This window comes from Azolla caroliniana, unplaced genomic scaffold (genome assembly GCF_043228905.1).
Source record: "Azolla caroliniana isolate FFs.n. ecotype wild unplaced genomic scaffold, voAzoCaro1.0.p SCAF_11, whole genome shotgun sequence".
Classification (NCBI taxonomy): Eukaryota; Viridiplantae; Streptophyta; class Polypodiopsida; order Salviniales; family Salviniaceae; genus Azolla; species Azolla caroliniana.
This window is the reverse complement of record NW_028230446.1, coordinates 17,491,218-17,506,483: the sequence shown is the minus strand read 5'-3', so window position 1 is coordinate 17,506,483 and position 15,266 is coordinate 17,491,218. Positions and strand designations below refer to the sequence as shown.

Genomic DNA, 15,266 nt, shown 5'->3' with positions numbered 1-15,266 from the left:
GGGACATTTGTGCCATTAGTCACAATATCTCATAGAAACTGATTCAACATTAGACAAATATAAGAAAGGGCCAAAGTTTCATCATGACTCATGTCATGAATTTGGTTCATATAACGTTCATATCAATTAACTGATTTTAAAATTTAGACCACCACTCATATGTGACATAAAATTGGATTTCAATTAATGTGACAAGCATTTTATTTTTCATTGATAGAATTTCAACAAACAGCTTATACAACATATATGGCTAGCAAATATTTATCACCCTATAGCACAATATACAACATAATTTTATCCAAAATATATACACATTCAATGGCTGCCTGAACCAACAAGCGCAAGAAGAAATTTCTTGTAGTTACCAGATGTATCAGATGATATCATATCTTCTAATCGTTTGTTGTACTCCCGACTGAACTCTGCCTTAATATTTTGCATATCAATTTCCGCTCTCGTCACAATCACACGAATCAATATCTCATCACGCGTTCCGATTCCTTCCATTGATTTGTGTAGCATCTGCAAAATTATCAACCTTATTCTGTAACACTTTCAAGTAGAGAAATTGGTGGATAAACTGAACTCACAAATCATGAAGGAAAAATCACTAGGTCAAAGAAAGACATCTCAAAACCATATATACAATATGCACAAGATATATATTAACTTCCAACAGAAGACATCTGAAAAATATATATGCCATTATGCACAAGATATAAATTAACGTTCACCTTTGCAAAGTACTTTGGTGGATGTTGTACACACTGAATTATTGCCCTCAATGAATTCAAAAAATGTCCAGATGTTTCCCTCTTCATCGCCTATAATAAAACAAGGGGGCAAATCAGCACAACATGATACATGTAAAGTCTTTCAGTGCATTACATCTATTTCCATTCATTGCAATGAATTGACGATAACAGAGAGAAGACGAAGAATTTACCAATGAGCTATCATATTAGCTACTACAAATGTGATTTAGCAAAAGATCGTAAAAATAAGACCTCTTTTTCAAGCTTTTCAAACTAGGCTTTAAAATAACTCCTGAAAGGCAATGCTAATAGATACAACATGAAAGCTTGGTCGGAGTAACAGCATAATTCTACCAATCCTATTGCCTGGAAATAGGAGCAACTATATTGTACTAACACTCTAATTCTATTAAACTTTTAAGTCCTATTATTGGAGATGAAGAAAGTATGACACAAACCTTTTCTATATCCCGACCATACATTAGTTGGTATTTATGGAAAGAAGCAGTCAACTGTGCTGCACTTCGAGTGCTTAAGATGTGAATTATGGTTGCCTCGTCTGTACCTAACCGTCCTTCACCCGCTTGATAGAGTGTCTTGGCATCATTCTCTGCCAGGTGCTCATCAATATAAGGAGTTTCTGGCCTATGGTTATTGAGATATGCAAGAAGAAGCTGCAATACATTATCAAGGAAAGAAACTTATCAGTGTTCACAAGTCATATAGCATCTTCTACAATCTTTTTGTTTTTAGGGAAAACTCCAAATTACCCCTGAGTTTTTAATTATTTCTCAACGGCCCCTGAAGGAGAAAAATGCAGAAAATTTAAACATACAATTGCTAAGTAGCATATACGTATATAATTGATTGTGAGGGGTTGATCAAAGGCCTATGGGAAAATAAACAAAACCCCAGGGATATTTCACGGTCTTCCCATTCTGTGTTTAAAAATCTGCCTATAGAAAACATAAAAAAGAACAAACTAAACCACACAACTAAAGAACAGTGAAAATAAATTGGATAGGAAATGCGTAGGATGAAAGTAACCTTCCTATAGTCTCCACTAGTATCTGAAGAAATGTCCTCATCAAGCGATCGCTGATACATTGAATTGTAAGCATGTCGTATTGCTTGTAACTGTGATGTTGTCCGAGAACAAACCATCTCAATCAAGGCAGTATCCTGAGTACCCCATCCACGGAGAGCTTCCCTCATGATGGTAGCATCTCTTTCAGGTGCATCTTGCATCCAAAGAATAACTGCTTTCTGCAAGAGTAGCAAAAAATACACCAGCCATATGTTTAATCAACAATCCAGAGTGAGAAGATGATGTTTGAAGGTTCATTCCACAAAAAACCAAGGAAACAACACCACCTATGCCTAATGTTTTGTATATTCATCAAGACACCCCTTGGTTAATCAGACATGACCGAAATGCCCCTGACATTTATGTGAATTCAATCAGCCATTAATTTGGTTCTAGTTTGGATTTCCATTGTAAGGTACGTTTGGACCTAATTATCAAATGACAAGTTAATTAATTAGTTACTCAAAAGCTACATCATCCCTACATAGGGAGAACGGAAAAATTAACCTCTTGATCACCAACTTATAAAACTAATAGTTTGAATGACTCCTGATTAAGCCAAAGTAATTTGAAGGTACTTTTGTAATTTTAAAACTCAAGGGGGTACTTGGCTAATTTTAAAAAACCGGTAGTATCCTAGTGAATCAATGTATCCAGAAAATATTTGGGGTAGATTAATGTACAACTCAACGACTCACCTCCAAGTTTCCATGGAGCTCTGATTTCAATCTTTCAAGGAGATTCTGAGAATAAAGGGTTGGATACAATCGGCGTAGTTCATGCCGTTGCACATAATTTCTGTGTGCCAGAATTGTGATTATCTTCTTCTCATCACAGCCAAAACCTGATTCACCACTACAGAAAATAAATAGGTATTCTTTGCAATAGGACATTGAGGTTTCTTTCACATGAGAAATTCCTTGTCATGTGTAGGACATTTGTTTTTTGAATTTTTCCAGCGCGTAGCAAAATTATTTAGTAAGGGAACAAATTCCAACAGAGAGGCATAAAATTTGTACTAGATTCCTATTGATAGTTTCTCATAAATTCCTGTTGTTTAAATATGAAGAGAGAACTCTATTGATTAGTAATGATTCAAGAATTGCATGTTTGCTGTGTATTTTCCTTTAAGAGTTATTTTTCAAAAACTTTCTTGAAATGTCAACTTACTGTATTTTCCCCACTTTATTGAATGGGATTTGATTTCAGAACTTTCTTGAACAATTGACAGAACATTCAAAAACATATCATCTTCAACAAGTGGTCATCAAAACGTGATTTTTACTGTATTGTAGATGTATTCATTGTTGTATGAAAAACGTTTTGAAGCAATTCAGAGCACATAGCAATGCATATGATCTGTTCTTTGTGCTTTAAACAAAGAAATTGAGAGCACACAGTAGAGTGGCCACGGCTTCCATCAAAAAAGAAAATGTGACCAGTTTCTATATAAGGACAAAACAGACTTCCCATAAACTTTCCAACAAGTTGAAACTTTACTGTTATACTTTCAAATCTAGATCTTCTATAATCTTTCTGAACAATTTCGATCCAGAGATTCTATGACTTAACTAAAACAGCATGTCACATTACCAACTTCAATGTAGGCTTGTTGAATTGGGCATAACTAAAAAAGCTTCATACCAATCTCAATCTAGATTTCCTTCTATTCTTTCCTATTATCTATGAGTGCCACTACCTATGCTTCACTGTTATCAATTTCCATCTATAATTCCCACTAGCTATGCTTCACTGCTACCAATTTATATCGATAATATTATGTCCTATGCATTCAAAAGATGAATTATTTCCTATAAATTGAGCAATTATCTGGTCATCTATTGTTTGAAGTTGAATGTAGATCATCTATATTGTTTTCCTGTAATTTAAACAACTCTCGAATGGAAATTCTACCACGCTTCCATTTAAACCTAGAACTACATCTGATAATGTTTTCTGACATGTAGATCTTTAAAAAACAAAAGTACTGCTGATGAAATCTGAAACCGGTGCAAATATGATGAGAAATGAGCGCTCTTTTTTACTGAGCTACCATTTTATTCTGAAATTTCTGCTAAACGATTTTGGGATTTGATTGTGCCGGACTACGTTTTTGTTAAGGCGTTGTGGGAAATGTAATAAACTAAAGCAGTGAGAAACGAACGGAGCATTCGGGAGATTATGAGGAGGAGGAGGAGAAAGTACCTTTGAAAGCTCGGTAGAGATCTGCACAGTCTTGCATGGCGGTCGGCATGGGTCCCGGAGGAGGGATGATGGTGGACATATCCACACAAAGAATGAAGAATGAGTGGAAAACGAAAAGGGGGGGGGATCGAAAGAGCAGAAGAAAGAACGTCGAAAGGGGAATGAGAACCAAGAAGATGAAGATGCAAAAAGAATGAGGGGAAGAAAAAATGAAGAAGAAGAAGAAGAAGAAGAAAGGAGACTGCGATCAGAGGTGCGTAGGAATAAGAGACGGTAACAGGTGAAGGAGGTGCTTCCATGGCAGAATTTTCAACTGTCTGTAGGTCATGCGCGTCGTGCGTGTCAGCCATCGCGATCATCATCATCATCATCATTAAAAATAAAATTAAAAACCCAAAAAAGTAGTTCAAATTACAACGCCTAAAGCAAACCTAAACTAAACTGTAATGACTTTATTACTATCTACATATCTATTGTATCCACTTGAATGGATTATCCTAGAAGAAAGAAGAAGAAGAAAAACTATTGAATGCAATGCACATGAGTTCCATCATAGTACGTAAATTACTCGAATGCATTGGAAAACATTCTTTTCCGTACGAATGCGTATGTTATGGAAACATTCTTTATGTTTTTTTTTGTTTTTGGGGGGCACTTTTTACCTTAACTTTCTTACCTTAAAAAAAGTTACCTTATACTAAATAATGAATACAAAAGTATGGTATTTACCATACGTGGAGGGTTTTTACCATACTCGGATGATTAGAACATTCTCAAGTGCGAACGCGCGTATGGTTCATACTATGAGTTCCATAGAGAACGGACACGTGGGCTGTTGTTGAATGGAGATGATGTGTATGGATAGTCCGTGGATAACTAATAAATAGATATAACCAAATATAGATCGGTTAGAGACATATGTGAATGTGTAAGATAAATATGAGATGCCGCCCAGATGTAAGTAGACGTCCGATGGCGAGCTTTTGTACAATCAACACAAGGTATATGTCTATAGTAGTTGAGGATGATAGGATAATTTAGGCAAGGCCTACCTGATAAGGGGACTAAAGTTGTGTACAAAAGGACATGTTTAATTAATGGAATATATTCTTTTTTGAAAAAAAAAAAACAAAACTACATACATAAATAATATAAATAAATAAAGTCAAGGTCAAGGTCTTCTTCTCTGGTTGAAATTCTTGCATTCATCCCTACCATCTTCTTCTTCTTCTTCTTCTTCTTCTTTGCTTTGACTCTCATGCTTCTCCTTGGGGTTTCTACGTACACACATAGTGACACTCACATAGTCACACATAGCATAACATGGACATCTATCTTATCCACATACTTTTAACCTTCCACAAGTTTCATACTAACCTTCTCTAAAATCAAGTTACCTTTGGATATTTTCAATAACTCAAGAGATAGATACTATAATGTTTAAGAGATTTCAGTTCAACTTCTCGATTTGATTATCAATGAAATATTCAAAATTTAAGCTAATTAATCTTCTTGCCTCATGATTAATTTCTAATTTCTTAAATCTACTTGGATCAAGACATAGCCAACCTACCACCAACATCCAATACCAACTGATATTTGGACAATTAGTATCTTGGAAGAGGTAACATGAAAAAGCCTAGCCCACACCATTAGTGTCTCATAACTTTAGTCTTCAACCTTATGAGCTAATGTTTCTTATGAGGATATCTAGGCATCATATTTATGCTTCCTCCAAATGCCCCTTCAATACTTGTGTTTTTCTAAAAGGTTCTTCATTTATTGGTTGTCAAGATCACGATAATGCATGCACCTATCATTTCCTCTATCTGATCACTTTAGTGAACATACCCACACATTTTTGTAAATATTAGTGACCTACCCTCACCTACATCATGTTTATGCTTCCTCCAAATGCACCTTCAATACTTGTGTTTTTCTAAAAGATTCTTCATTTATTGGTTGTCAAGATCACGATAATGCATGCACCTATCATTTCCTCTATCTGATCACTTTAGTGAAGATACCCACACATTTTTGTAAATATTAGTGCCCTACCCTCACCTACATCATGCGTACATAATAACGCCCTAAGTTTATATCTTAGATACATCCACTTGTAAAGTTTGAATTGTGGAATATAGAAGCCAATAATTTTGTGTATCGATACACATTCTCTCTCTCTCTCTCTCTCTCTCTCTCTCTCTCTCTCTCTCACACACACACACACACACATTCTCACTCTCTCACGTTGTTCATGGTTTCTTAGTCTTCTAAGTCTAAACCCCTCATACATGTGTGCATTGTAATTCCATATATACATCACCTACAAATTTGCTATTTTCTATTCAGAACAATATTAACACATTGTAGAACTCACCATAACTATCCATACAAACAATTTCCTCAACATAAGACTTTGAGAGTATATGTACATCAAGAATAGAGATTACCCAAACGTGAGGTATGCGGTTGAAGAGATGTGAATCCAACTTCTCAAATTGATCATCAATGGCACATCATTATGAAACTCAGCGTGTTGAATCCATAACGTTTAAGAGACATAAGGAATTCAACTTCTCAATTTGATTTGTCAATGGCATATAGTATAAGTTATAACATATTTCAACTAGTAAAATTTGCTTTTGTAGCTCGCGATTATTAGATTAATCTACTTTAATCAACTATCAGTTTTTGAAATTTATACCACCATCCATACATAGTTGGATATTATGGACTTTGATTGACAGCAACATGCTTTTGATTACTCATCAACAAGATTTCGACAAACAAATTCATGGATCAATTTACGCAATTGCCTTCAGAATATATACATATATGGGCTAACTCTAAGGAATGTTTATTCACAGCATACAACACAATTTCAACTAATTTAAACACATATATACATTCAATGGTGGCGTGCACGGACAAGCGCAAGAAGAAACCACTTGCAGCTACCGGAGGTATCAGATGATATCATATCTTCTAAACTTTCATTGTACAGACGCTGGAACTCCATCTTAATAGCTTGCAAATCTATTTCCGCTCTTGTCACAATCACGCGAATCAGTGCATCATTATTGGTCCGAAATCGATTCATGGACCAGTATAGCATCTGCAAAACATTTAACCCAGCCGCCCTTTCATTTAGTAACCATCAATTTCATGTGGAGAAAGATCAATAGGCCAAAAGAAAGCCCTCTCAGAAATCACGAATACAATGTGCACAAATATGCAGGTATAAATTAACGTCCAAATCTCACCCTTGCAAAGTACTCGGTTGGATTACGTACACACTGAATTATTGCCTTCAATAGCTTGGAGAAATTTCCAGATGTTTCAGACTCCATTGCCTAGAATAAAACGAAGACATATCATGCAAATCAGCACAATGCGATACACAATCTCATAATTGCATACATTGCAACGAATCGACCATTTTACACAAACACAGAGAGCGAGATAGAGAGAGAGATAGAGACAGAGAGACAGAGAGATTTAGACAGAGTCAGAGACAGAGATGCTCGTTTACGATCCTAGGAAGGTTACCAAGCTTTGCTTGTTTCGTGATGCTCGTTTGAACAAATAAACATCCTAAAACCCTAATAATTACTGGATTTATTAACCTAAAGGGCGCCAACACCTTAAAAACCCTAACAAGAAATACGATGAAAGAATAGTGTATGATCCCAACCGTCTCAATATCCTGGCTGTAGCGCTCCTGGTAGCTATGAAAAGCAGCATTCAACTGCCTCGCAGTTCGAGTGCTGAATATCTGAATTATGGCTGCCTCGTCGGTACCTAGTCTGCCTTCGCCTGCGTTATAGAGCAAAATGGCATCATCGTGCGCCTGGGATTTCTCATCAACAGTAGTTTCTTGCCTAGGGTTAGTGATGTATGCCATCAGAAGCTGCAACAACACATTATCAAGAAAAGAAACTTGTCAGTCATCTGGAGTCATCTGGCATTCAGCTTCGTTATTTCCCCAGATGATGCTCCTAAAGGAGGGGAAAATCTGACAATTTATTTGACCATATCATGCAATCAGACAATTAGTTAACATGCTTAGGATGAACATACCCTCCTATAGTCACCACTTGTATCTGAAGTAATGTCCGCATGGAGGTTCCGCTTATACATTGAATTGTAGGCTCGCTGTATTGCTTCTAACTGTGATGTGGTGCGAGTGCAAATGATTTCGATCAAAGCAATGTCATTTGTACCCAATCCATGGAGGGCATCCCTCAGGATGGCCGCATCTCTTTCCACTGGTTCCAACATCCAAAGAACAACTGCTTTCTGTGTGTATAACCAACAATACACAAGACCTATGTCTTAATCGAGAATGACAGCATGAGAGAAACAATTTTATGATCAATAGCAGCAAACTTTTCAATCAATTAGTTACTCACTAGCTAAGTCACCACAACTTAGGGGCAAACTATGCAATCAAGCTCTTAACTGATAAATCTTATCATTTTAATACGGTGCTTATTAAAATGATTAGACTGCTAAGTAAATTTGAAAGATAGTTCCATCATTTGAAAATCTGGTGATATCCCGGCAAATATACAAAAGTTCAAGGCAGATTGATTTCAGCCCAAGCACCAACCTTTAAATTTCCGTGGAGCTCTGTTTTCAATCTATCAAGGAGATCCTCCCGATAACAGAGGTGATACTGTCGGCGTAGTTCTTGCCTTTGCACACAATTTCGGTGTGCGAGAATCTCGATGACCTTCTTCTCATTGCAGCCCAAACCTAATTCATCACCACAGAAAACAAATTAGTATTCTTTGCAATAACAGGGCCTCTGAGGGAACAAAATCTGACCCAAACATATAAAATTTGCACTTGATTATTCTCCTTGGTATTTTCTCACTATTTCCTATAGTTTCCACATGTAGATTCAACAACTGTATGTTCACTGTGTGTGTTTCAAAACATTCTTTAAATTTTCAAGACATATATATATATATATATATATATATATATATAATCAACACAGTCGCGTCTTCAGTCTATATTCCCCCCTTTCTAGAGTGAGGTAGGTTTTCAAATCTAGATCTCTTACAAACTTTCTGACGAGAAGTTAAATAAAGAATTGTTATTTTATACTTCACTCTCACCTTTTCAATCTAGATTTCCAATTAACAGCATGTCACATTATCGATTTCAATGTGGCTAATATAACAGAACTTCATTGCTACGTCTAATCTCATGAGTGTAGATGTCCTCTAATCTTTCCTGCTACTTACGTTATCAGTGATGGACAATTACCGCACTACCCTTGCTTCATTGTCACCAGTTTCTATCTACATTCTTCTTTCGTATTTATTGAGCAGATCAATTCTTTCCTATACATTTAATAGTTTGGTAGAATTATTACTGCAAGTTGAATGTACATCTCCTACACGGTACTTATCAGTAATTTAAACTCTACTTTGTTGTTATTTTCGACCTAGATTTGTGGCTTCCAATGTTTTCTGACATTAAAACCTAAAAATAATAATAAAGATTGCTAACAACATCTGAGACATGCAATGAAGAATGACCGGTCTTTACATTACTGGGCCACAATTTTGGCCCATCTGCGGAGTTTCTGCTAAGCATTCTTTTCTTGTTCTATTTGCAGACCCAATTTCTGCTATGGCCATATAACATAATGCGGAATCTAACATACGAAAACGAGTCGGACATTTGGGAGAGCGTGAGGAGGAGAAGGAGAAGGAAGAAGAAGCTACTACCTTTGAAAGCCTCGAAGAGATTGACACAGTCAGTCTGTTTAGCGAATGGCATGGCTCCTGATCAGTTCAAAATTTTCGGCGAAGAAAGGAGAAGAAGATTATGAACAAGCAGAGGAAGGGAGGGAAGGAGAATTGGGAAACTGCGAAGAATGAAGATGGCAAAGACTGAAGAAGATCAAAATGCAGACGAAGGGAGGCTCAGTTGGAAGCTGGAATGGATGAGCAAATCGAGCTGCCATGGCCCAATTTTATACCAGCTGAATGTGTGTGTGTGTGTGTGTGTGTGTGTGTGTGTGTGTGAGAGAGAGAGAGAGAGAGAGACCTGCTATTGACTTTATGTTACAAGGACTTGCTAACAACACGTGAGACGCCCAATTTAAGAATAGTCAAGACTTTTCATTACATGATTGGTCTTTGAATTTTTATGTGTACTCAACATATATGTTCTTTATAGACCGAAAGCCTTATACCAACTGAATGTTTGCGTGCCTGCATGCATATGTGTGTGTGTGTGTGTGTGTGTGTGTGTGAGAGAGAGAGAGAGAGAGACCCATCTATCATGACCTACTATTGACTTTATGTTACAAGGACTTGCTAACAACACGTGAGACGCCCAATTTAAGAATAGTCAAAACTTTTCATTACATGATTGGTCTTTGAATTTTTATGTGTACTCAACATATATGTTCTTTATAGACCAAAAGCCTTATACCAACTGAATGTTTGCGTGCCTGCGTGCATGTGTGTGTGTGTGTGTGTGTGTGTGTGTGTCTGAGAGAGAGAGAGAGAGAGACCCATCTATCATGACCTGCTATTGACTTTATGTTACAAGGACTTGCTAACAACACGCGAGACGCCCAATTTAAGAATAGTCAAGACTTTTCATTACATGATTGGTCTTTGAATTTTTATGTGTACTCAACATATATGTTCTTTATAGACCAAAAGCCTTATACCAACTGAATGTTTGCGTGCCTGCGTGCATGTGTGTGTGTGTGTGTGTGTGTGTGTGAGAGAGAGAGAGAGAGAGACCCATCTATCATGACCTGCTATTGACTTATGTTACAAGGACTTGCTAACAACACGTGAGACGCCCAATTTAAGAATAGTCAAAACTTTTCATTACATGATTGGTCTTTGAATTTTTATGTGTACTCAACATATATGTTCTTTATAGACCAAAAGCCTTATACCAACTGAATGTTTGCGTGCCTGCGTGCATGTGTGTGTGTGTGTGTGTGTGTGTGTGTGTGAGAGAGAGAGAGAGAGAGACCCATCTATCATGACCTGCTATTGACTTTATGTTACAAGGACTTGCTAACAACACGTGAGACGCCCAATTTAAGAATAGTCAAGACTTTTCACTACATGATTGGTCTTTGACTTTTTATGTGTACTCAACATATATGTTCTTTATAGACCAAAAGCCTTATACCAACTGAATGTTTGCGTGCCTGCGTGCATGTGTGTGTGTGTGTGTGTGTGTGTGTGTGCGTGCGTGTGTGTGCGTGTGTGTGTGAGAGAGAGAGAGAGACTCATCTATCATAATGTGCTTTTGACTCTCTGTGTGTGATGTGTGAGTCTTGAGAGAGAGAGAGAGAGTGTGTGTGTGTGTCACTCAAGAGAAACCCATCGATCATGACTTACTTTTGACTTTTTGTAGTAAGGACGTGCTAACAACATCTGAGACGTGCACTGAAGAATGGTCAAGACTTTTCATTACAAGATTGGTCCTAACTTTATAGACCAAATCTTATACTAAATCTATCCTCTCGGACCTAACGTTCACATTTTTTTTGCAATTTGTAAATCTTCCACTAGTTTCGCTTAATAGATTCTATTCTCTTTGGTGTCTAATTTGCTCGCTTTAAAACACACACACACAAACACAAACAAACAAACATCTTAGTTCATCCATTCCTCTACATATAATTAATTATATGTCTTTGCTTTTTACAAAGATGAGATCTAGCATCATTAAGACGATTCAATCCATTCGGTTCAGTTGGTAGGAACTACAAGTTGCAACTATACTTTATGAAGCTTCAATCAATTAAAGTTTTCTTTTCATAGCTTTAACCTAGCAATAACTTTGACATGGATGAGTTGACCCAATATATATGGAAGTCATGATTTAAAGTACACATAAAAGGTAGTAAATACACCAATTGTTGTGCATGTACTCGTTGATTGATGTTGTTTGTTCACCCCCTGTTTTGTGTTTTGTAATCTTGCATTGTGTTCATTGTTGCATCAAATTTCACCATTGTAATTGTAATGCATGCTAATGTTATTGAGATCTCAGGCTCAACAATGTAGTCAACCTATGCTATAGTCTTCCATAACCATATAACAAAAGTTAGATGCCATAGCATTGAGGGAGGATAGGTTAAATACCTCAGTCACTCTCACATTCATTTCAAGATTGGTCCTAACTTTTTTATGGGTACTCACATATATGTTCTTTATAGACCAAGTCTTATATGAAATCTACCCTCTTAAATCTAATGCTCATTTTGTTTTTGTAATTTGTAAATCTTCCCCAGTTTCGCCTACTAGATTCGATTCACTTTGGTGTCTAATTTGCTCTCTCTATAACACACACACACACACACACACACACATCTTACTTACGCTATCCATTCCTCTACATATAATTAATTGTATGTATTGGTGTTTTACAAAGACGAGATCTAGATATGTTATCAATGACTTTTCGCATGAGCTTCATTAAGACAATTCAATCCATTGGATTCCTTGGTGGGAACCACAACTAGACGTTATGAAGCTTCAATCAATTAAGAGTTTTTCATAGCTCTAAACAAACAACAATGTTTACACGAATGAGTTGTCCTAATATATACGGAACTCATGATTTAAATGGAATTCAATTCAAATTACTAAATATATGCAACATGCGAAACAATCAAGGCATCTTAATCTTGCATCGTGTTCGTTGGCAAGCTCAAACCAGGATTTGTGCATGTGATCACACTCGCTAGAGAACATGCATTAAATTTCACCGTCGTCATTGTAATGTATGTTTTAGATGGATATTGTGACCCATGGAGGTCAAGACTCATTGCACCTACCCTTGCGACCTACCCCAAGGATATATGTGAGATAAAAAACATGCCCACCAATTTCATGAGAGACATGACAAACATAATGATATCTTTGAATGGAAGACCAAAATAACATACATGGACCAAAAGTTTGAGTCTCCATCATTCTTTTGGAATCATAAAATATATTCGTCAATGCATAAAAAAAGTCAGCAACATAACCTTGATAAATAAAATCCCCCCCCACCTAACAATTTACATGTTGCAAGAGGGTGAGTTTCATTAATTGTATCATATAAAGCGATAAAGGATGAAAGCAATGGCAGAGAGCTTGAAAGATTTTCAAGTTCCAATTTAAACACGTGAGGGGTTCATGACATTTACAAAGCTATTCTCAATGCCTAAATTTGTCATAGTTTCCATCATAGTATGAACCATACATCCATTCGCATTCGTGAATGTTTCAATCATTCGCGTAAGAAAAACACCCTCAAAGAATGATAAATACCATACTTTCGGATTAACTATTTATTATGAGGTAAATAAGCCTAAAAAATGGAAAAAAACAAAAAAAAAACACAAGAATGTTTGAATAACATTCGCATTCGTTTTCCAATGTAGGAAAACGAATGTTACGCTAGACGAACACGAATTTTACGTACTAAACTTTCCATGACGTCATCCCATGGACATTTTGAGGGTCTTCTCAAAGGATGTTCTTGGAACTCATGAAATCATATTGATTTAGTTGGATTGGTGGTAAGTTGACCATAACGGACATGGTTGCAAGAAAATCTTCTTGAAATTCATTAAGAACTTGCCAAAACTAGGACCAAGAAATATGACTTTTGTGTAGCTTTGTAGCCACAATAGACAACTATGTCTAATTGGCAATGTTCATAAAAAGCGTAGGATCTGCTTTCATGAATATGTTCACGTTGTTTCTTGTCTGCAAGTTGCAAATGTTAACGTTTTAGTTTGAAATGTTCCTCACATTTGTAGTACTCCTACTAAACTCTGCTACACAAAGACATAGAATTGGAGCAACATCAAATTCATGCAAATACATTTTTAAGTCTTGATTTCTAGCTTGTCAATGGTTTTTCACATTCCATATGTCATATCAATGTACATCCACCCATGATTATTGTTATACAACATCATAGATTTTACTACATGACGAACAAGTGGGGCCAATTAAACCGTTGTTAATTGTGAAGGTGGTCTTTTTAATTTAGCAATGGATGTTGACCACGGCAATACAAGGTGTAGGAGGAATGAAATCTAGGAACGCTCCCTTCTCTATGTTTACATCCACAAGGACTATAGTAAATTACTTGCTCTCAAAAGACAAAACGACCCAAATGTAAAAGAAAATTAAAGGAAAGGATAAAAATACATGAGAAGCTAGAATGTGTGGAATCTCGGATTTGCAATAGTGCATACATGACTTGAGAACCCAAGCCCAAGCATTAGTTGTGGAGAGCGCATAAACAAATACAAGTGGCGAAAAGTGTTAATGGATGCCTCGTTTAATAAAATGTAGTATTGTTTGTGACAAGCTTTTGTACATATGTTCATATTGAGAATAGTTAACTACCCACATGATTGGGGAGCATAAATCTTCCAAACTTAACTAGCGGAATCTTGTTGGCATTTAAAGTTTTCCAAAAGGTTTTGGAGCTTTGCCAAAATGGATTCATTAATTCTCTTAAACGACCATGCAAAAAGTGGCATGCAAAAATTTAATAAAAGCAAAATATCAATTGCACGTTTCTCAATCTAACATGAAGTGGTCAAGAGGATAGTGACCAATGTCAAAAGTTTTTCATTGGTATTCTCAAACATCTAATTCATTATTCAACTCTTGATTTTGTGCAACTAATTTATGAGAGAGGATAGCCAAAATAGAGTACTAACTCATGGGGTTGAATTATCTATCTATCTTGGTAGCCATAGACAATGACATTGTTCAACTTGTAAAGGGAGACTTTTTGACTTTGTCAAAATTGAGCTTGAATCTTGTCATCAAACCAAAGGAACTCCAAGACATGATCCATAGGAAATCATAAACATTGTTCTTAGGTCTTGCATATACCGTACCAAAAAAGGTTTTCCCCATTAAAGAGCAGGCCGACCATACACTAGTGACTTCACCACTTTTTGCATCAAATGATCCACATTGATTGTGTGAAGGATGCCTTAGTGGACATCCCAAATTTGTATAATGACAGTGCATTTGCCAAATCATTGTCAAGTGTACATGAGAACTCACGATTCAATAGAGGAAGTAGATCGATATTTGAAAATTTTCGTAATAGATCTAAGTTTTGGGGATAGTTAAAAGCCATAGAGTCAAAAGAGTTGTATTTGGGGACATTATGTAAAAAGAGTTGTTAGGTTAACT

The 15,266-nt window shown here is 36.3% G+C and overlaps 1 protein-coding gene across 1 annotated transcript; it reads right to left on the bottom strand.

Annotated features, from left to right (window-relative positions):
* Window positions 1-230: 230 nt before the first annotated feature.
* Window positions 231-9,905, bottom strand: LOC147858162 (uncharacterized). The gene is made up of 11 exons (XM_087327586.1): window positions 9,795-9,905; window positions 8,663-8,808; window positions 8,131-8,349; window positions 7,745-7,960; window positions 7,314-7,403; window positions 6,962-7,165; window positions 4,048-4,356; window positions 1,803-2,021; window positions 1,214-1,429; window positions 735-824; window positions 231-522 (listed from the first exon to the last, which is right to left on the bottom strand). The coding sequence occupies exons 1-11, from the start codon at window positions 9,844-9,846 to the stop codon at window positions 316-318; spliced, it is 1,968 nt and encodes a 655-aa protein (XP_087183712.1). The 5' UTR covers window positions 9,847-9,905; the 3' UTR covers window positions 231-315.
* Window positions 9,906-15,266: the final 5,361 nt, after the last annotated feature.

Excerpts from the sequence above, each read along its gene's own strand:
- LOC147858162 (XM_087327586.1), bottom strand. The coding sequence starts at position 9,846 with ATGCCATTCGCTAAACAGACTGACTGTGTCAATCTCTTCGAGGCTTTC. Across the intron at positions 8,809-9,794 it reads TCTCTTCGAGGCTTTCAAAG|GTTTGGGCTGCAATGAGAAG; the intron begins GTAGTAGCTTCT and ends GTGATGAATTAG. Across the intron at positions 7,961-8,130 it reads CAAGTGGTGACTATAGGAGG|CTTCTGATGGCATACATCAC; the intron begins GTATGTTCATCC and ends GTGTTGTTGCAG.